The 23,834-nt window shown below is 41.5% G+C and overlaps 1 protein-coding gene across 1 annotated transcript in view; it reads left to right on the forward strand.

The window, feature by feature from the left end:
- Positions 1–23,423, forward strand: part of LOC145408355 (calcium-activated chloride channel regulator 1-like) — a 49,676-nt gene extending 26,253 nt beyond the window's left edge. The window contains exons 2-20 of the mRNA XM_080279080.1: positions 5,841–6,025; positions 6,439–6,576; positions 7,881–8,034; positions 9,115–9,286; positions 9,865–9,997; positions 10,309–10,442; positions 10,981–11,175; positions 11,920–12,055; positions 12,583–12,713; positions 12,904–13,060; positions 13,619–13,837; positions 14,053–14,169; positions 14,484–14,584; positions 14,887–15,040; positions 16,091–16,178; positions 16,989–17,089; positions 18,334–18,529; positions 19,198–19,411; positions 19,662–23,423. Coding sequence (XP_080135206.1) covers positions 5,855–6,025; positions 6,439–6,576; positions 7,881–8,034; positions 9,115–9,286; positions 9,865–9,997; positions 10,309–10,442; positions 10,981–11,175; positions 11,920–12,055; positions 12,583–12,713; positions 12,904–13,060; positions 13,619–13,837; positions 14,053–14,169; positions 14,484–14,584; positions 14,887–15,040; positions 16,091–16,178; positions 16,989–17,089; positions 18,334–18,529; positions 19,198–19,411; positions 19,662–19,881 — 2,931 coding nt within the window. The 5' untranslated portion in view covers positions 5,841–5,854 and the 3' untranslated portion in view covers positions 19,882–23,423. The remainder of the gene's footprint in view (positions 1–5,840; positions 6,026–6,438; positions 6,577–7,880; positions 8,035–9,114; positions 9,287–9,864; positions 9,998–10,308; positions 10,443–10,980; positions 11,176–11,919; positions 12,056–12,582; positions 12,714–12,903; positions 13,061–13,618; positions 13,838–14,052; positions 14,170–14,483; positions 14,585–14,886; positions 15,041–16,090; positions 16,179–16,988; positions 17,090–18,333; positions 18,530–19,197; positions 19,412–19,661) is intronic.
- The last annotated feature ends 411 nt before the right edge of the window (positions 23,424–23,834 follow it).

Consider the following 23,834-nt stretch of genomic DNA (forward strand, 5'->3'; position numbering starts at 1 on the left):
GCGTGATGTGGCGCGTAACGAAACAAATAATTCTAAGAACATGACATTTTAATCGTACATCTAAGTAGAACGTTTATGTGTCAGTGAAATTGCAGCTTACCTTTCCTGCGTATGAGTTTTAGTTTCGTTGCATTAGCTCTCTCTCTCTCTCTCTCTCTCTCTCTCTCTCTCACACACACACACACACACACACACACACACACACACACACACACACACACACACACACCATTCACAAAACTATCGGGGCCCACACACACGTATACAAACACATGTCAGGTACTGGGAAAATTGCTGACTCATCAAAACAAACATTGGAACCGTCCCGCATACCAGGATGTTCATCACCGTAACACACGTACGAGAGAGAGAGAGAGAGAGAGAGAGAGAGAGAGAGAAGCTTTGTTAAACGGCATCCTGCGGGATAGCGGAAACTTAAATGAGTTTAGAGAATTATTCAAAACTTTGTACTATACGTGATTACTACAGAATATGGACGAGAGAGAGAGAGGGAGACTACAGGTAGTTATCATTATTATCTCTATTACTGCTACTACTACCACTACTACTATTATTATTATTAAGAGGAGACTTAAGTGAGTGAGTAAGCAAGTGAATTAAGTGACAGTGTGTGAGAGAGATGCCGTGAGAAAATGTGAAAGATGGCGCAATGAGAAATGACGTCAATAAGAGAGAGAGAGAGAGAGAGAGAGAGAGAGAGAGAGAGAGAGAGAGAGAGAGAGAGAGAGAGAGCATACATTTGACATATGAGAAAAATAACCTAAAAGCCTGTTAAGTAAAGTGGTAAAGAATTAAAGAAAGTGAGAGAGTGAGAGAGTGTTACGTTACTTGAGTCTGTATTTATTTTATCACCTCTTGACTCACTTGCTTCATCTCACACCTTACTCCCTCCTCTCTCTCTCTCTCTCCTTTTTCTGATTTTTAACCCTTTTCTTCCTTATCACCATCCTCCTCCTCCTTATCATCATCATCATCATCATCATCTTCCTTCCATTCCTCTACTACTTACTTTCCTCTTCTTCCTCCTCCTAATCATCATCATCATCATCATTTTCTTCCTCGTCCTCCTCCTCCTCATCATCATCACATTTCTCCTCCTCCTCCCTCCTCCTCCTCATCATCATCATCATCATTTCTCCTCCTCCTCATCATCATCATCATATTCCTCCTCCTCCTCCCCCCCTCATCATCATCATCATTTTCCTCTTCCTCCTCCTCATCATCATCATCATCATCTTTCTCCTCCTCCTCCTCATCATCATCATCATCTTTCTCTCCCCCTCTCATTCTTCTTCTTCTCCTCCTCTTCATGACCCCTTCCTCCTCCTCTTCCTCCTCCTCCTCCTCCTCTTCAGCCACTTGTCCTGTCTTCTCTCTTTGGTTTTATTTTCCTTTACTTTTTTTCTCCTCTCCTTATATCATATTCTCTCTCTCTCTCTCTCTCTCTCTCTCTCTCTCTCTCTCTCTCTCTCTCCGTGACTCAGTGTTCTATATCGGCCTTGATAATGTGTGTGTGTGTGTGTGTGTGTGTGTGTGTGTGTGTGTGTGTGTGTGTGTGTGTGTGTGTGTGTGTGTGTGTGTGAGAGAGAGAGAGAGAGAGAGAGAGAGAGAGAGAGAGAGAGAGAGAGAGAGAGAGAGACTGGCTTTATAATCCTAAACAACGTCAAAGATTATGGGAACGGATGTACTGTACTAAACTCTCTCTCTCTCTCTCTCTCTCTCTCTCTCTCTCTCTCTCTCTCTCTCTCTCTCTCTCTCTCTCTCAAACTATGGACTTCCTTGCACTGAAAGTTATTTTTTTTACAAGGATATTTTGATATGGGGATGATGATGATGATGATGATGATGATGATGATGATGATTTACTCAGTTTCCTATTTTTTCATACCTGCTCCAGCTTCGATACAGAGTTAAATCTAATACCCCAAGTTCTAGACAAAAAAAAAAAGGGGGTGGGACGGAGGTACTCTCACAGGCTGAATGAAAGCGTCTCTAATAATAATAATAATTAAAAAAAAAAAAAAAAAGCGTTATGGGATTCAAGGGGTTAACAGTGCATCAGGAGGTAACTTTTCTATATAAAGTTGTCCGGAGGTAGTAAGGACAAACGAAAATTAAAGACTGCCCCATTCCCAAGCGATTGGACGATGGTCTTCACACACTGAATAAATAAATAAATAATAAAATCAAATAAATAAGCATGAAAATCTCTAGTACTCATCCCTCCTCGTAACAGTTGGTAAATTCTACGCATTCGTGTTGCCAAATTTCAATAGTATGTCAATGTTGTTTGACCTCTGACCTCATAAACTACTCTAAATTGACCCTCTCCGCCACCCAAAATAAAATGACGAAGATATCAGAGGTATTTGCCCATGGAATAACTATACCAAGTTTAAAGTGAAATGGTGAAAATACGAAAAATGGTACCAAATCGTAAAATGTTTGGGAAAAAAAGAAAAAAACGCAAAAACTAACATCATTTGAAAGCAAGTGTAGGCTTCACATTAAAAGAAAATCATCTGGACCCAGTGAAAATACAGTTGCATTAACGTCATTTCCAGAAAGATTTAACGAGCTGTTTTTTCTATCTACGTATCCATGGCCAGGCACCTTAATTACGGAAGGGGTGACCACAGACGAATAGTTATTGTTCACAAGACTCTCGTATCAGTGTTTATCTTGTATTATCTGTCAAGGAAGGCGCCAATGATATTAAAACTGCGTGATGTGAGATAACAAACCGGTCTATTTATCTAAGTACACACTGCCAGAATTGCGAGTGTTTACAGGAATCTCGTATCAGTCTTACTCCTGCATTATCTGCGAAGGAAGGCGCCAATGTTATTAATAGTGCGTGATGTGGGATACTATGCCAGCTGGCCATCCTGTACGGGTTCTACGTCGGTTTTCCCTTCTCCAGCACATCCGCACACTCCATCTCTATCGCAAGACGCACGCATACCCTTTCTCTATCTATCGCAAGACGCCCGCACACTCGATCTCTATCTATCGCAAAACATCCACACTCTCTACCTATCGCTTGCCCACGCACCCCATCTCTATCTATCGCTTGCCTGCACACTCTATCCCTATCTATCGCAAGACCCCCGCACACTCCATCTCTATCGCCAGACGCCTCAATCCCGTAAAAACAGACACAATGGAATCTGCAGTTCTCACCCTACACATATTCTTACACTGTAGCCCCTGTCTTACCCTCAGTGTACCGTACTTTACACTTTAGTAGCTTTATCATGCTAGATCACCCCTTTTATTGCACACGCACACACACACACGCACGTACACACACGTACATTTTTGCATAATACGGACCCTCTCCACAAACACCATATCTGTACATCCAAACACACGCAAACTACGCACATAAACACATACGGTACGTAAGTTACGCATACACACACGTAGTCTACATAAACTAAGACCACACACACTCTCTCTCTCTCTCTCTCTCTCTCTCTCTCTCTCTCTCTCAACACGCTGACAGTAGCCATAATAGACTAACAGATGCCATGGTACTGACTAGGTAACTGCAGCTTGTTTCTAACCTCTCTCTCTCTCTCTCTCTCTCAACACGCTGACAGTAGCCAGAATAGACTAACAGATGCCATGGTACTGACTAGGTAACTGCAGCTTGTTTCTAACCTCTCTCTCTCTCTCTCTTATCTCAATCACTCCTTTCCTCTCCCCTCTTCCTCAGCCCTTACATTCCCTCTCCCCTCTCGCTCATGTTCACTCTCCTCCCCACCTTTCCTTTCTCCTCACCTTCACCTCTCCCCTCTCCTTGCACCCCTTAACCCTCTCACTCCCCTTCCTCTTCCTCTCCTCCACATCCCTCATTTTCTCCTGCTCACTTCATACTCTCACCCTCATTCTCTCTCACTACCATCCTGGCTCCTTTCTCCTTACTCCCAACCCTCCTTCCTCCCCTCTCTTCCTCATTCCCCAACTCCTATCCATTTCTCCTCACCCTCCTCTCTTCCCTCCTCCCATTTTTCTCTCCCTTCCTCCTCTCCCACCCCTCCCCTCTCATCCCTCCTTCTTCCTCAATCCTCTCCTCTCCTCCCTCCCACTCTCACCTCTCCTCTCTCTCATTTCTCAACCTCACCCCCTACCCGCACTCTCTCTACGCTATTTACATGTGTTGTAAATATAGAGTAAGTTATGATATCAGCTGTGTACTCTCTCTCTCTCTCTCTCTCTGTAAATAGTTTGTAAATTTATGACTGATGATGACAGATAAAAGTAGGTTTATGAGAGAGAGAGAGAGAGAGAGAGAGAGAGAGAGAGAGGGGGGGGAGGGGGGGAAGGAGGGAGGGCAGTAATCCTTAAATACGTATAAATATTTTCTTAACATTTAACTTTATCCCACAACCCACACTGCACTTCACATCACTTTTATGCTGTGTGTGTGTGTGTGTGTGTGTGTGTGTGTGTGTGTGTGTGTGTGTGTGTGTGTGTGTGTCATCTCAGTCTAAGGCTACACGTTCAATCCCGGAGTTCATCCACCAAACCAGCTATAAAAACGTTACAATGACAAAAGGAAATCCACACTACAAACGTTACCAGTCCACAAAACGTTACCAAGCCAGACAAAAAAGGTTACCAAGTTAAAATCGTTACCAAGCTCTTTTAAATATATATAAATACATTTCATCACCATCTGCTCCGACCAATTTTGCAACAGATGGATGTCTTGAAGTTGCGACCCTAATACAGCCAAGTGGTTCTACTGCCTGGCTATAAAAACATCCATAAGCTCCCTCCCCATCCCCTAAAAGGACGATGGTGGACTGACACAGGGCACTATTAGCCTGCACTCCACTGGGTTCATGTCTGGAGCCACAAAAACAACCACAGCTCCTACACATTATCTCCACCTTATTCTTGGTAAACTATTAACACTCAATGTGGGACTCTGCACTTAAAGGACCTAACGTACCACCCTCCACCTACCAACACAGACACAATACTCACAGGTTCAAACTTACACATTACTTCCCCAATTCTTTGACTGCTACGGTTTCTTTCGACAAAACTAATCTGTCTGGTGTTGGTCCAGATATAATTCCTAAGAGTACAGTTACTTGAGGTGATATTTGAAGCCTTTAAAAGTCAGAATTTCCCTTAGCTGAACAAAATCCTCTGGTGTCAGGCATATTAGCCTTCACTCAAGTATCTAATAGCAGTGTTGAGATTAATTAACTTTTGAAAGCATCCAAAACTGTTCTTCCTTGAGAGCACTAAGACAGGATGTTCATACACAGTTCTTTCTCTCTCTCTCTCTCTCTAAATAAATAAATAAATAAATTATACCTCTCTTCATTCTCTTCAGTAATCATCTTCATTCACAAGGTCCCATCTCATATATATCCAATGCCTGACAATGCTTTCTGTGAGGGTGCAGTTTTATCCCTACTCATTAACAACCCCCTCCTCCCACAACACACTGTAACACACACCACCCCACTCAAATAATTTACTTTTAAACATGAAGGACTTGGATTACTTCTTAAAACAAACTACTTAAGACTCCTTAAACTATCCTTACTGGTCCCTCCCTTTCTATCCCTCTCATAAAACCTAATGCAGTCTCTCTCTCTCTCTCTCTCTCTCTCTCTCTCACACACACACACACACACACACACACATACACACACTATACAGTACAACACCATCTCCCCTCACCACACACATACACATCAGTGATGAAGATGAGGGTGATTATGAAAGATGATTGCAATGACAGTGATGATGAAGCACTCCATCTATCCACATCCCTCTCTGCCTCTCTGAAGGTGTAGTGGTGAAGATGCGTGAAGCCATGTGTGTGTGGGCAGTGGCCTGGATGTTACTGGTGGCGGTGGGTGTGAGCGGAGACTCCCGCACCAAACTGATCGACAATGGTTACGAAGGTGTGGTGGTGGCCATGTCACAGGAGGTGCCCGAGAGTGAAGGACCAGCCCTCATTGCAACTATTCGGGTATGTAACGAGTTGTTCAGCAGTTAAGTGGGAAGTTTGAGTCATTCCACAATCACTGATACTCTTCAGATATGTACTGTAGTGAGTCACTGGGATAAGCAGTTGGACAGATGAGTGGCTATGGCAGTCAAACATATGATGTTTAGTTTATATTTTTCTTGCTATTTTCAAACTATTTAATTCAAATTTGAAGAGACTTCATGGTCATGAGGGTGTGGTGGTGACCCACATGACAGGTGTGTGAGAACACTGGCATGGCTCTCACTGCAACCATTAGGGTATTTAAGGGTCACTAAACCTTACAGCCTGGGTGTCTTATCAGGCTGAATAAAATCAACAACAGATGTACCTGAGATTACAGGGCTGGGATGTACTGTATTACCCTCTTGTAACTGCAACTTATACCCATGCAGGAGATGATAGAGGAAGCATCGCGGCGACTGTACCTTGCCTCCCACAAGCGGGCATACTTCAGGTCTGTTAAAATCCTGGTACCCAAGTCCTGGACCAGCACCAATGTTACCGACAATGCACTCAATGAGAACTTCGAGGTGAGGCTCCACATGTCATACATTACAGTGTGTTTGTTCTATCCTGATGAAGATCCCTAACCCATTTCAGCTCAGATGATAATCAAGCGCAGTCAGACTGGAGGGTTGATCTGACTAGTATCTAGAGAAATTCGCACCTCAACAAACAAAGGATGAGACTATGGCACACCTAATGTCTGACTTGACTCATGTCTCTGACTGGGGTAAAAGTAATCTTGTTGTTTTTACTGGATCAAAAACTCAGTTCTTACAAATATCAACTAGACAAAATCTTCCACAGGAGTATCCTCTATTCTTTTAACAGTATTCAACTCAATCCTGCATTATCTTTAAACATACTGTACTTGGGGTTTCATTTTCTTGGGATTTATCTTGGCAAGATCGTATAACCTCTCTTGTAAAATCCGCTTCCAAGAGATTGTGTTAAGCCGACTCCATGTCTTCTATGCTGCTGCACAGTTGTTGACCTTATACACAGGCTTTATTCACCTCTGTGTAGAGTACAACTTTAAGGTGTGGGGAGGCTCCCCACATACAGCTCTTCTCAATAAGGTGGAGTCAAAGGCTTTTTGTCTCATTAAGTCTCCTCCTCTTACTGGCTCCCTTCAACCTCTGTCTCTCTGCCGTAATGTTGCATCTTCATCACTTTTCCATTGCTACGTCAATGGTCACTGCTCCTCAGAGCTGTCTGCTTGCATTAATCCACCAGTGCAGCGAGTGTGTAGCACCCGTCTAGCAACAGACTCTCATCTCTTTCCTGTCCAACCCTCTAATGCAAGAGTTAACCATTACTCCCAGTCCTTCATGTATGTAACAGGTCAACTCTGGAACTGTCTCCCTCTGTCTGTATTTCCTACTGCCTATGATCTCCAGTCTCTCAGTCTTTCAAACGCAGTGTGTCCAAGCACATCGAAATGAATGGATCTTGATTTTGGGGCTGTTATCTTGTTTTTGTTTTTTTCTTGGAAGGAACAATTTGTGGGTTTCTGGCCTTCGGTTCCTTCTTCCTTGCATTAAAAAAAGATAAAAAAAAAAGGGTTCATCAAATTTCATGCAACCACAAATTAGGATTTAAGCTGTGGTACAGCTGTAAGGTTTACAAAGATCCTTAACCTCTGTCAGCTCAGTCTATGCATTAATGTAGTCAGACTGGAGGGCCAATTTGACTAGTATCTAAAGAGACTCAGTCCTACCTCATAACTAAGGTTCACTGACTTTCATGTAACCACGACTTAGTATTCAAGTTATGGGAGTGATCCAGTCCCATCAAGTGAAAACAAACCCACCCCTCCTCTCTGCTGCAGGAAAGTGACATTCGTGTGGACATAGAGAACAGCATATACGTCAACCAACCATACGCGCTACAGACAGCAGGATGTGGAGAGCCAGGGCGATACATACACCTCACACCCCAATACCTCCTGGACGATAATGTGGCTGCTTGGTATGGCCCGAGAGGTAAGCCCAGTCATCTTGTTATGGTTATACATATATACAATTGTGCTGACTGTCCTTTCTCTTTCCTTGTTTTTGGATCCTACCACAACTCATCCTTCAGTGGGAACAAAGGTCATGCAGATGGTGAGGACAACTGATGATAATGATGATGATGATTATGACAATGATGATGAGCATGATGATTATGGAGCAGCACATGACAAGGGTTTGGCATCCCCCCTTTTTTTAGCCTGATAATCAACAGAACAACTTTCTAACAGGTGTATGAGAATTGCATATAAGAAAAATATAAAAGATATATGCGAATGGTTATGCATGTTAGGTGAAAGCAGGATTCCAGGGGCTTGAATAACTATATGGCCTACTGTTAATAGTTTGCCCACTTTCACACCTCCTCTTTCGTTGTTTATGGATCCTACCTCACCCTGTATTTAGCTGGGAATAAGAGCTGGAATGATGATGATCCTGATAAGACTATGAAAATGGGGAACTGGCTTGAGATTAAGAACACATATCTCTTCTATACACCTTATACTCCCTAAGGTCAGCTGGATTTATTGGCCTTGGATAGAAGATGTCCTAAGAGAAGGAAAACTCTGAATTCAAACCCAAGCCTTTAAATAAGGTTGTCAGTACTAAGGAAATACGGCCATTAAAAACTTACTTGTTGGTGATAAATTGGTGGTGCTGGAATTGCATGGCACACAGTATCTCTGTTGACTGTCATAAATGGGTGACAAAACAGCTTACATATGCATGCATGACTAACACAGTCAAAATTATAAACATATAGGTTACTACAGTACAAACTCTCAAATTAAAGAAATAGTAATTTTTTAATTGTTCTTATATGTGTCCACATATTTTTTAAAAATTGTGTTCAAATATGCATTGTGCATACATGGGAAGGTGATATCAACACCCCCCCTAGTGCATGCAAAAATATTATGGAAAACTGAGCTTTTGGAAATTGAATTTTCAGATTTGACAGTCTATACTGTAGCTAAAAATACTCTCAAAGAAACAACTTATATTGTTGACTTACTGCAATACTGTCTCCATTTTCTTGTCCCCTGACAGGCAAGGCGTTGCTGATTGAATGGGCAAAGCTGCGGTGGGGTGTGTTTGACGAGCTGGGCTACCCAGGCGACCCCACCTTCCCACTCTTCTACATGTTCGACAACAAGGACAGAGGTGGCGACTCTCTCCTACCCACATACTGTGCTGATGTCAGGGTGGAGGGCAGGCTTATGTAAGTTGTCTAATTATGAAGTCTCTCTTAAACTGAATAAAATTATCTGGTGGTAGTTAGTATAAGTAAAGAAGACTTATTGCACAACAAAGGTAAATAAATGCCATACACTGATGTCTAACATCATTACTGTGAAAGGCATCTCCTAAATTCAATACAATTCTGGTGATGGTTGTGATTACTTAAAATAAAATTAGGTCATCATCATATTTGGCAAAGATACAGTGCATACATTATACAGTTATGCTGCTATGAAGTCCAATGGTGCTCTCTAAAACTCTACCCTCTCACAAGATGAGAACAGTTGCTAATCATTACATTACAGTACTGTACTAGCTTGGTTTTTTACTAACTTGATATTCTTGTTAGATTAGGAAGCTCCCCAGCCCTTCTTCCTTACTAGTTCACCTTATTACATAAACTATATCAATATCAAACAAACTTATACAACATTCAAGAGAACTGTCCTATATAAAAGCAAAATAACTCAAAAGGAATGAGAGAAGAGAGCAATCTGATCTGTGAAGTACAGTCTATCAAAACAATGAACTCTTTGTCAAAACTCACCTGCCGCTCAGTGACAAGCGAGGGCGGAGTGCTTGTGGACTAACATACAGCGGAGAGCCAGACAGCGACTGCCGATTCATCCCTTACAAATACCAAGAAGCGGCTTCATCGCTCATGTCTTACGCCTTCATCTTCAGTGACTCGGTGGGTGTCTCATGGATTGATCTGTTCGTTATATACCTTATTATTAACCTTTCCATCCAAAAGGTGAATGTCAACCTGAATATAAGACTGATCATTAAGAAAAGACACAATTGTAGAAGGCTCCAGACCGTTTCACTGCCAGAGATCTCTTTTAATCTGAATTAGCTTGTCAGGCTCTTTCAAGAATAAAAATTAAGTCTACACATGTTAAATAACATAAACACACTGGCACAGTAACTACTCACAATTCAGTACCTGAATCCACATCCATGTTATCAATGGTCTTTTGCCTCCCTGCCTCTGGTCCCAAGGTAGTTGATTTTTGTGATGGTCCCACCAGCAATCGTCCCCACAACAGCGTGGCGCCCACCAAGCAGAACCTCTTCTGTGGTGGCAGGTCTGTGTGGGAGGTGATGATGCAGCATGAAGACTTTGCTAATGGAAGGTGAGATTCTGACTAATACAGTGATATGTTCATGACACTTAACCCCCAAAAGTAAGGAAAGGGAAAAACACGATAGTCTATCTATTTATCGATAGCCAGATGCCTTAATCCCTTAAAGTGTGGCCACAAATTACCTCCATGCCACCCTGTCCTCTGCCACTAGGCCCCCTCCAACTCACACACCTCTCACTCACATAAATCTGCATCCCATCCTTTCACCTCATCCTCAGTTTCCCCTTCACCTCCCCTCCCCCTTTTTCACATACACACTTCTAGTCAGTCTCTTACTCTCCACTCTTCTAGTCAGTCTCTACTGGGCCAAGCCATCTCAGCGTTTTTCCTCAATGTTTTCAATCACATTCACATCAATACCACAAATCTCCATCACTTTCTCATTTGTCTATTGGTGGTGGTGGTCGTGGCAGTATTTGTTTGTAACAAGAGTTTCTTGCACTGAGTATATTTTTCTGTAATTACAGTGGTATTTGGCCATAACTAGTGACATACTCCCAAAACTACCATCTCACCCCACCCCCAGGAACCCTCCAACAGACACTTATGAAGACCCAGACATCCAGGTAGTCCAGCACACCGACGCCAACTACGCCCTGGTCCTAGATTATTCTGGAAGCATGAACGACAACTACCGCATCCACAAATTACGCAAGACTGCACGGCGATGGCTCTTACATGAGGTGGCCACTGGCAGCTATGTGGCCATTGTGAGATTTAGGTGAGTGAGGGTTAAAGGATTATAGCTACACAGAATCATAATCAATTCACAGGATAAAGAAGTCTCCACAGTTAACAATACTGTACTCTGTTCACTTTCAGTTTGTGTAAAACTGCCATCTCTCCCTCCTGAATGCTGAGCCATTACAAGAAATTAACACTAGAATATAGTGTTAGTCATGAAGAAGTGGTACTGAAATTATGTTAAGGTCACAGTAATATCTTATTCTGTCACTGAGCTAAAGGAAACAGCCTGCAAAAGGAGAGAAATCCCTTCTTGGTTATGATCAACCAACTACAGCATCAATGACTGCTTTTTGTATATTGTGCCACTCAGGGATGAGTGAGGCTGGTCAATCTCATCTTAAATGTCAGGACCAACTTGCCTAGCCCCAGGCCCCTACACTCCTCATGGTGCAATAGTGGATTAGATGATGATGAATGAACGAATGAAATGTCACCTAAATATTCACTATAAAGTAATTGGATTGTGAAGTGCCTGGTGGCTGTATGAGTAAAGACAAATATATACATAAGGATTCTTATATAAACCAAGATTCTAAGAGATAATAAATACAACCCAAGATATAAATTCAGGTAGCATTGACATACAATTAAGAGTTCAGTTAGCAATGACACGAGATAAAAGTTCAAACAGTAGCCTATAATTATTCATTTTAGAAATGTCAGGTTAGGATCAGCAACATACTGCACATTTCAAACCCACAACCTCCTCTGCTCCCAGTAAACATGCCAGCCTGGTTCACCAGCTGGAGCGCATCACAGACATGAACTCCCGACAACAACTGGCCAATGCAATAGAAACAAAGGCTGATGGAGGCACCAGTATTGGGGCAGGACTCTATGTGGCTGTTAAGAAGGTGAGAGCTTAGTGGTAGTCCATATCCATACTAAATGCTTGCTTGTGTGTGCGGTTGTGGACATGAGTTTTGCATCACAGCTCAACTGGATGCTGGCACATGCAGGCATGAACTTCTATGGGTAATAGCGATACCAAACTCCCACCGGCTCCACCAAGCACCTGGTGCGGAAATGGCCTAAGTCCCTTTCAGCACCAGCAATCCTCATCAAATGTGTTGTGTTCTAAAACAGCATAACTTTTTACACTTGCTACAACTGGTGCAGTACTAGAGAGAGAAAACTAACAAATTAACTTAACAGGTACCAAGGGAAGTTTAATTTGTACTTTTTTCTGATATCTACAGTGTATTAACTAGCAAAAGAATGTCAAAGACTACTTCATAGGATTTAACTGATTTACTAACCTGTTCCAAAATGACACCAAGCCTATTCCACGATGACAAACAACTCACACAAACTATGACCGAATTCCACAGTGGTAATTAATTTGTCCCAAGCATGGTAACGAACTCACTCCAATTTCCAGATCCTGGCCGGCAAGAAAAACCCCGTTATCCTCCTAATCACAGACGGGGAAGAGAACGAGAACCCGAGAATTGACGACATCCTGGATAACGTGGTTGAATCGGGAGTACGCGTCATCACCGTAGCATTCGGGTGGGTTTCCTGTTTTACCCTCAATCTCTCTGGTGATAATGTGCTGTATGTCGACATTAAATTATATAAACACCATGAAAGAGAATGTTAAGGTGCAACATGCAAAATAAATCAATCTGGAAGAGGCACTACGAGGCCTCCAATGTCACTCAGAATACATTCCTAAAACAAATCTACCTTTCCCATTCAGGGCACAGGCAGACCCCAAGCTAGAGAAAGTAGCCCATACGACTGGTGGCAAGACCTTCACTGTGAATGACCTTGATGAAGGTCACATGTTGGAGGACGCTTTCCATGGTGCCTTAACATACCAGCCACCACCACCACGACGCCACACCACTGTCACTGTACGTTATCTCTGTACAGTACTACTCTTTTTCATCATTAGTACCATCATGTCAACTTCAACAAACAATAACCATTATAATCATCATCATTATCATCATCACAATTAAGTGTGGAGTATATATACAGATCATAATTTCATAATGTACTACTTAAGGTTCACAAGATATGACAATAGCTTTATAATGGCCCAGTTACCTTTCCATTAACTCACTTTCCCCTTCTAACAGTACTTCAGTTTTCTCTTAGCCATAACTTCAGTTCAGGTAAAGAAGGGTTTACCGTACTGTTTTTATTAACTGTCTGTAACTGGATCCGAATCCCGTTCATTAGAATGCTGCCACCAGGTAATTTTATTCAGCTTTGGAAACCAATCTAATAGTGAAGGGATTAGTGAAGGTTATATTTAATCCCTCCAGTTCAAAACCTTTATCTTGAGCTGAACACAGTCACTTGGAAATAGCTAGAATAAGATGTAAAATGGACACCACCATACTGAATGGGTTCATAAGTGTTCTAGAATACTTCCTCTCCTTCACACCTTACCCATCCCCATCCAGATCCACGAGGAAGTACACCGAGGGACTGAACGAGAAGCTGAGTCCAGCTTTAATGTGGACTTCACAGTGGGGAAGAACTTAACCCTGCGTCTGCACACTGACGACCGCTACCACATCACCCGACCACCCTCACTCCTCTCACCCTCTGGACGCATCATTGAAGGCGCAGAATTTGAAGTAAACACATTCACGTGGACCATAAAAGTTCCTTCAGCCGAGGTAAATCACTGAGGTGCAAACAGTCCTTGATTTAACCCCTTTAATATGATGACATACTTTTGATTTTATTCTTTCTACTTCCAATTGCTTTCACTCAACTTAGGAAAGACCTTCAGTAGTGAAAGGGTTAGTGAAGGTCATACCTAATCCCCCAGTTCAAAATGAAAACCTTAACAAAATGTATAAACTAGTAATACTACCTTTTTGTATCACAGGAGGGTCGTTGGCGATGGCGCGTGGGACTGTCAGGGTCAAGTGAGAAGTTTGTGCGAGTGAAAGTGACATCACAGCCACGTAATCCAGACATCCACCCCATCACCACCAAGGCCTGGGTACGAACACTCACTCTCCAAAGTTTCTGCAAGTGCCACATTAAAGTGTTAGAATGTCACTAGGTGCATTAAGTTACACTGTACTGTACATGCACTGTATTTAAATAAAAAGTCGTTAGGTACATTAACTCCACATATCACCTGATAAAATGTTAAAACCTTTAGAACACTGCTAAAATACTGTTGAAATCTATTGAATATCATTATTGGTGGTTTCTCTAGAATATTGCTAAAATCTTGAAAGTATCCCAGAATTTATTAAGTTCCATGTACCTTACATATGATCACCATAACAGTACATTATCTTCATACAGGTGAGCAGTGGAACAAAGGATGTCAATGCAACAGTGGACAAAGTAATCATATATGCAGAGGTCAAACAGGGCAACAATCCTGTGATCAATGCTAATGTCAGGTTAGTAGGGGTCAAGTTTGTTGGTGCTGCTGTGGCTCCAGCCTCACCTGAATATCAGCCCAGTGGACTGCATGCTGAAGCTGAGAGACATTTGTATAGACTTTTCTTAAACTGAATAAAACTGCCTGGTAGCAGCAAGGGTAAATTAAAAAATACAGCACTCCTATTCAATGGTGTTAACCATGATCCAAAATCTGTTATGCCTGGAGGTATTTCTGTCATAACCATCCCATGTTTGGGAGTTCCCAGGATAAGGAGGAAGCATAAATTTATCACTAACCTAACCTGTACCCTGACCACAGAGCGCTAGTGACGCCACCCAATGAATCCGAGCCGGCCCAGGTGTATGAACTTCTGGACAACGGACAAGGGGCAGACACACTGGCTGGGGATGGCATCTACTCACGATATATGACACAATATTCTGCCACTGGACGGTACAGTGTTAAGGCACAGGTGAGAAAGAGTCATTCACCGTTTTAATCCCTTCACTATGATGATGTTTGTGGTACATGCTGTCAACCATCATCAGGTCACTTAATGTAGTGCTGCCCACTTCTTCATAAGGTGACTCTGTACTGAGTAAAAAATCTAATGGTTTCCTGTAACCCAGAAAGCCATTTACAATGTTGGGTAGTAACAATACAGTTACATAACAGGGTAATATGGAACCTACATTGATGCCTGTTAACTGGATTGCAATGCATATGCAGCATCCATCCAGGAACCAAATCTCCACACATTTCCCCATGCTTAACTGTGGTGAGGCGCTGTCCACCACAAGGGAGCAATGGCTCACTGCTTGGGACTGCCCAGCAGGGGTGACTGCTTGCTTGCAACTGATGGGTCTGCTCAACCAGAGAGATCAGGGTTACTCTACTGCTACTACTACTACTGCAACTACCTGTACTACTACTACTAACTACTACTACTACTATGATGATGTTTGATGTTAACACAACTTCAATTTATTTTATGCAGTGTAAGTCAAATGTACTAAACCGAAGGGATAAGAAACAAAATCCATTAACCCACTCACTCCTACAAGAGGTCACCCCACTGACGAAAAATACCATCTGGTGGTTTCAAAAATAGTATCAAAAGGACATCACCATACCAATGAGGATTGGAAACAGTCTCCATTTAACCCTTCAACACTATCTATCTATCTATCTATTGCCAAACGCCTCAATCCCGTACGGGGTGGCCACAAACAAATCGCCTCCACGTCGCCCTGTCCCCCGCCATTTCACTGCCCTGCTCCCAACTCAGGGCAGTGAAACCCTTCAATACCATATGTTAGTACTGAATAAATTAATCTACAGGGAGCAAAAATATATATTGTTGTTGCAGTCTAGCCTTGCAGAACCATCAACTCCAAGCATGCAACCACCTTCCTGTAGCAGACAGCATCTTGCCAGGATCCAAAGAGGGTCCTTCCAAATGGTGAGGTGGAGGAAAACGTTGTATTCAGCATGTTAATACAGTATCTCTCTTGACCCCCAGGTGACGGATGGAGGGACGGCCATGATCAACAAAGGGTTTCTCACATCAACCGAGCGTCGAAAACGATCCGTTGGTGTGGATTACCTGGGTACTGTATTGCTATTTACTACACACTACAGTATAAACTAGATGTTAGGTGGTATGAAGTGCATAAGTGTGGATGTTTATGCTTGTGGCGTGGAGTCAGATGTCTTTCATGAATTATATTTTTTCTTATCCTATTTTATCCTATTCACTCAATGTACTCCACGTATACTTCAATCATTCCCTTTCCAATACTCATATTATTTTTTTCAGTTTCATGCCACAGCAAAGTTCCACACCCTAACATTAATATGGACACTGACACACCTGCATGCAAACTTCTTACTTCCATACTCAGAACTCTACTTAGTATCAAGGCCTTCATAGTACCAGCCACCTTCCATCCCCATGCCACCCTAATTTCTACATCCTGTGCATATCTAACTCTCTTTTCTATTCCTGCACAGAGGTACTTCACTCCCTCACCAGCTCGAGTCTCTCTCCATTCATCAACACATAAAACTGAGAGTTACTTTCTCATCATCACTTTAATCTAGATTTACTCTGCCTGCACCAGCAAGTTATTAAGGATGTTGGAGAGGGTACCTTCATGTGATGGCATCAGTATAACCACCTGGCTCCACTGCCAGACAATAAAAACTTCCCTTACCTCCATCCCTATTCCCCTGAATGGAGGATGGTGGACTGCACGAAGACAACTTCAGACTGCAGTCCACTGGGTTCATGTTAAGTTGAGCCTTGCAACTATTACAACAACTATTATTGTACTAGAAAGATACTAATAATTTATATTTGAGTGAAACAATTTACATATGTCCTACCTGTAATCTTTGTCTGTCTCTCCCTGGTGCAGAGCGTCCAGACATTTGCTGTGGGAGTTTTGTGCCGATAAACTATGACAACACTCAAGAGACAGGAACCTTCTCACGTGTTACAGTTGGTGGCTCCATCAGGGTTAGTGCTGGGTTGATGCCTGCTGTGAATTCTTTATTTACAATCTATGTATAAGATGGCCTTGAAATGAAGAGATACATGGAAACTGATTAATATCCTTCTATATCAAGGCATCAGTCACAGGCTGAATAGTAATCTTGTGGTGGCCAAACTAAAACAATAATGATGCATAAAGGGAGATCAAAGATTAATCTATATGCCTTAGACTGATGTAGTGCATCAGCCCCACTGCCTTCATACAGTGTGGTCTCGTGCATTAAGGCACTCCAACTGGATGTAACTCTTATGGGTCTAATTCCATGGGGTGGTTGGAGTTTATTGCTCATGTACTGTTGCTGGAAGGCAAGCAACTGGCCACTCTTGCCTTAAATGTCTCAACTCAGCAGTCTAGCTCAAGGCCTCCATGCTCCTTAGGGACCATACTGGACTGGTTGATGAATGGACTGATGGATAAGCCTCAGACTGAACATAATAAATGATGTAAAAGCTTCTGGCTTATGGCTGAGGTGTTACAGGTACAAAATGTATTTACTTCTGACTTGAGACACTTTTTATAATAATGAGTCATAAGTAACTTAACTGCAAGTAGGTACTATTTCACCAGCAACTTGCAATTGAAAAGTGTGGTGGTGGGAGGACTGTGCAGAAGTTTATCTAACAATATGACAAGAATGGAAAATGAAAGAAACGTGGAGGTCAACGGGTTGGAGGAGTGTAAGAATGAGAGTGGAAAAGATGAGAAACAGTTCAATGGGAGAGAGGCAGTGGAGGAGTTAGAGTCAATGAATAGGGAGCAGGACAGAAAATTGTAAAACACATAACATACAGCACTGGTTATAGAAATAAAATTCTTTGTATGTATAAAAGTTGTATATACACTGTACCACATCATCTTATTAACCCTTTCATTGCGTAAGTTTTCCTCTGGAGCTGGTAAAAATAATTATGTATATCTAAGAGTACCACAGTCAAAAGGCTACTAAGACAACTCCTTTACTCTTGTGCTGCCATCTTACTTTATTCTTTCTACCCTCAAGGTGATTTTCTAGAACTCAAGAATGGTCTCTCATACTGAACAGGTTCATGAAGGGTTTTATCTAACCTTTTGGGTCTAAAAACTCTCTCTTAAGCTGAATGAAGTCATCTGGAGGTAGCAAGAACAAAACAAAAAAGGTGTCATTGTAATGAAGAGATCAAAACATAAAATTCTGATACCTGTAAGTCTAAAATCTGGGTACTGTCAGGTGACAGAGATAGCGGAAACAGACAGCCAGCCGCCAGCAGAAGTGCGGGACCTGCAGGCGTCACTGATGTTCCGAGTGAGAGAAGATGACACTCCCTTGGGTCTCCATCAGGTGCCAGGTCAGGAGGTCACACAAGGCCAGCACTACATCACCCTAGTATGGACAGCACCAGGGGATGACCTCGACCTTGGATCTGGTGGGTTCATCAGCACAAGTTTGGTAAAAACACTTTTTTCACACATCTGAATGCAAATTGCCATCTCTCCTTCCTAAATGTTGAATTATTGGAACAGATTTGCACTAGAATACAATATGACTCTATATCCAGTCTACAGTACTCTAGCTCAGCCCAGATTTTTATATAGTATATTTTTTTTACATTTGATTGGCCTAAAACTTGCCATCTTTCCCTTCTTAATGCTGAGCTATAACAATAGATTATCATTAGAATATCATCCTATACTCCTTCTACTCTAGCTCTGCCACAGATTTAGTCCCTTTGCAGCTTATTTCACATAGCTCAGTGGCAGAAAAAAACAATGCCATTTTTCTACATCCTATCTATTGCACTCATCTGTGACTAGCATCATGCTGTAGTATTAGTCTACTTTTACAACTCAGCATTCAAAATGTGAGATGGCAATTTTAGGCTGTTAAAATAATAACAGTATAAACACTAAGAAGACCTATGGAAATGGATGCAACACTATACCACTTCCTTTTTTGCCACTGAACTATGGGATACAAGCTACAAAAGGACAGAGATCAGGGCCAAGTTATAGTGAACGAACCACAGCACCAAGAACAGAATTTAAAAATATCACTGCATTTAAAAGTTTACTAATACATCGGTTAACCCCTCAGTGTCCGGCTACACCCTGCGTATGACCCACAATCGCACTGCCCTGACCGAAACTGCCTTTGACTCTGCGTCTGAGGACACCCTACTGGACCTGAGTGGTCAGCCGGTGTACGCCCAGGCTGGGGAAATCATCAACATTACTCTGCCCGTCACACTGCACTCCCACCATACTGTGTACATCGCTCTACGGGCATTTGATGATGTAGGAGGACAGAGGTTGGTGACTGGGCTGTTAAATGGTACTGGCTTCACAGATAAATTTACAGTAACACTACATACTCAGTCTGACTATATCCTCACACTCGGGTTTAATAACACGGCCAACAGTGTAATGGTTCTAAAAAGTTAAGGCTTTGCTTACACCTTTGCTCACTCAGTTTTAATAACACAGCTGATAGTGTGATAGTTCTCCCACTCGTACAGGTACACAGCACATAATAACAACTATTCATAACTTGTATTGCAGTCCCGTGTCGAACATCGCAGTAATCACTCAAGAGGTAACATCTGAACCCCTGCCCCCACATCACACCACATCCTTCCCCATATGGGCCATCATCGTCATCATTATCTTTGCTACACTCCTGGTCATTTTTGTTTGTGTGGCCCTGGGCAGCAGGAAGCATGGAAAGTATGAGTGTGTTGAGCCCAAGGCCACATATGACACAAAACTTGTTGACACTTAAACCTGGAAAGTATGTGTGTGTCGAGCCAATGGCCTTGTATGAACTGCTATGATAAAATGCTTTCCAATCATGTAATGCTGCCTGGGGGGTTAGCTGGTCACAGATCCATAACTTTTCTGAACTGTGGTAGTCTGGCCTCAGGTCCCTACACTGACTGCTAGACAGGTCACAATGGATTTGAACTCAGTATATATACAATACCAGATGTGAAAATGCACTTGAAATTGTTAAATATCTATAGACACTTTTGAAATACTGTACACTAGCTGAACTGACTTAAATACATGAGAATGCATTTTAATTAATATTAAAAATAAGCATTACTGCAAAATGACTGTTAATAAAAAAGTGCTCATGAATTGACTGATAAATAAAAAGGAAGTTCTCGGTATAAGTCAGGGATGCATTAACCCTTTGGCTGCACTAAGTTTCTGTCGCTGAATATAATCAACCATTGAATGTTGCAATAAAATAGGAAGTGTTTTATTCTGTGTAAAGTGTTAATCATCATTGCTGTTAACATTTTTAATGCCCTACATTTCTCATTATCAAAGCAAAACTCTGATGTTAACCAGAATAAAATGCAAATAAAGTAGGTGTTTTACAGCCAAAAGGTTAAAAAAAAGCATGTATTAGGAAAGACTTCTAACATGGAAGGAGTTAATGAAGGCTTTATCTTACCCCTCAAATTCAAACAGGAATTGCTAAGCTAAATAAAACTGCCTGGGAGCAGCAAGAACAAACAAACTAGCAGAGATGTTGTTGTGAACCAAGGATCATTTGAACATGACCCTGGTGGAAAGCTGAATCTGCACTTCCCCTGTAGTCCACCTCCTCCTTTTGGAGGATAGGGACGGAGGTGCAGGACACTTGTAGCTACTGTATAACCGTGAAGTGGAGCTGGCGGGTTGTATTGGTGCTACCGAGTAAAGGCAACTTATAATGAAGAATTACTGCAAGTAATGAAGTTATGGTGCTAATATATTCTGCAACATTGTACAGTAGTGCCATGTACATCAAGAACACTGCCAACATTAAACTCATCACTGGATGCCTGTTTCATTTTAATCTTCCAACAGGCAAAGAAGTTTATTCAGCTTATGGGAGAGTTGTCATGACAAGAGGTATTACTGGAGTTTGTTGTTAATCCCCTCACTACCAGATGAATCTCCTAATATGAGTCAAATTATGTGGTGGTAACAACAATAATGCAATACGACATCCTCCTTGTGAAGGGGTATTGAGGAGACCTCTTGTTGTGAAGGGGTACTATAATTACTATATAGAGCCTGTTGCTGTTCAGAAAATTATCAGTTTATACAGTAGTGCCTTTTAATATGGTACTGGAACCTAGAAGCAAAAAGCCGCATTAATTTAAAAAAATATAAATAATTTCTTCTTTACCTGTCACTATTACCTTTCCATCACTCATTATACTGTATATACCTATTCATTTACCCACTACAATAAGCAATCAAGTGTAATGATATAAATAACACTCATACAGCATTTATATTAACCCTCAGACCTCAGAAGGCTGCCTAATGACAAGTAACTTCAAATGGCATTAGCTAGGAGAAAATTTTATAACACACTGTATGAGGTTGAAAGGTTAAAGCTGGTATATTATATAAGTGACTTAAATTTATTGTGGATAGGTTAACTGTAAGTGTGTATGACAGTGTGTGTAAATTCACTGTAACATGATAAGTATATGTATGAAAGACTAGCAATCTGTAGATAAAGTACAGAATATGTAGCAAATACTGAATTAAATACAGTACTGTGTAAGTATTAATTAGCAGTAATATCCAGAATTCCCTTTGAATGTTTTATTTGTCAGTCTAGGTGTCCTGATGTTAAGCCTGCAAATGCTTTAAAGCCAAATTATATTTAGGTTAAGCACTGACTAATTGATCAGATCTGTAGATATTTAGGAAGTTAAGATTACAAGTACAGGAGACGACGAGCTGAATGTAGGTTAGGGGCTAACTGTATACACTGAACTGTACATATATGAAGTTACTAAATTGGTCTCAGTTAATGTTTAGATGTACTATGAACAGAACTGTAGATATACTGTAGCGAGTGGCATTAATGGCAAAGTCCCGAACTGTAGCATAATGTGTTGTTGACGACAAGAAGTGAGTGTGTGCAGGCAATCTTCACATAAAGTTGCTCTTGAGGTAATATATACTGTGTTTTTATTGGAATCTGCCTATAACTCCCATTAAAAAAAAAATGCTAAACCCCTACCACAGAGCACAGGGATATCTTTGCTAATACGAATGTAACTGTTTGGAATTAACCTGAATTAAAAAAAAAAAAAAAAAAAAAAAAAAAAAGTGACTGGGCCGAAATAGTTGTTATTTCTGCTGCAGCCTAAATCCACATCATGTGGATGCAAACCTGGTGGAGTGCATGCTGAAGCCACCCTTCTGCAGTCCACCATCCTCCTTTGAGGGGATAGGGAGGGAGCTGAGGGACATTTGCATAACTGAGCAACTCTGCCATCCAGCTATACCAATGCCACTACATGAAGGTGTCCCTCTCTAGCACCACTGAAGGAGTATTTGTTGCATTTTTTGTGCTACCCATCAAGCATAATTCACATCACATAAAGCTATTTCACTTATCATTGACCTTTGACTGTACAACTGCTAAAGCTTAAGTGAGAACTGCCTATTGATCTAAATACTGTATAAGGTGCTTGGTCAAGGAAGAGCAAATACACTAAAGCAAACCATAATTTTGGTCTACTTGCCCCTCTGTAACCTAGCACTGTACCTTATGTGTAGTGTGCTGTATAATGTATTTCCCACCATTGACTTACATGTTTGGAATGAACAGCCTAGCCCAGGGCCACTATGGATGAACAACTATGTGCTCCTTCATTATTGTAGCAGAGTAATTCACCTAGGGGGAAAAAAGCTGTGGCTGCCCTGTACTACAATAAAGTGCAGCCATTAGCAAGTCTACTGACAATCCTCTGCTAGCACTGTGTCCTGCCTTCCACAGTTCACATTCCTACTTAAACAGATGTGAGTATTCTTCCTTTCCACACACTTTTGTGATTTTTATAATGCTATCACACAAAATAATAGTTCATGCAATACCTTCCATTGCCCTCAACCAGCAGTGAAGTGTTCATAAATGCTGGCTCATGACAGTACTTTTGACATAATGTAGCACATAGCATTGCTAAAGAAAATAACCTGAAGTAACTTGAAGTACGGGTGTTTCTGAATTATCATCATATCATTCTAACCCTGTAACCAACAAAAGGGCATTTGGTGGATTAGTGGGTTAAGGTGCTTCAACTGGATATGTGCCATAAGGATTCAAGTCCTGGGAACAGTTGGTGTTTCCTGCTCACATAATGCCACCCAAGGAAGAATGACTGGTCCCTGTGCCTTTAATGTCTGCAGTGAATAGCCTCGCCCCAGGTCCCTACACTTGTGATGGGGCATTAAAAGATTAGATGCTGGACAGGTGGTATTCAAGGAGATTGTGAACTTGTCTTGGATTACAAAAATATATGATGAAACAAAAAGGATTTTGATTTACCGTACCCATTCAGTTCTGTTGGGAGGACATGTAAAAAATTTCACTATAATTTCTTTTATTAACCTGACAATGATCCCACCCCCCTTTCAGCTCAACTGATGGCCAGGTGTAGTCAGAGTGGAGGATCAGCTTATCAAGTAACCAAGAAGACTCATTTCTACCTCACAACTAAGGCTTATCAAATTTCATTATAGTTGTGAGGGTAGCTGAGTTCCACCAGATGAAAGCAAACCTACTCTAGTGTTCATTTATGGAGAATTTTCTGGGCTTGATGTAATGTTTTGTATATTTTCTTCCTGTGAGACAAGTTAATTCAGCTTCAAGAAAAAAAAAAAAAAAAATCTCTTGCTCTAAAGTACCTAAACACAACCTAAACCAACCCCTTC

Source organism: Coenobita brevimanus, chromosome 77 (assembly GCF_032717465.1).
Source record: "Coenobita brevimanus isolate Jiangsu-jjx chromosome 77, ASM3271746v2, whole genome shotgun sequence".
Lineage (NCBI taxonomy): Eukaryota > Metazoa > Arthropoda > Malacostraca > Decapoda > Coenobitidae > Coenobita > Coenobita brevimanus.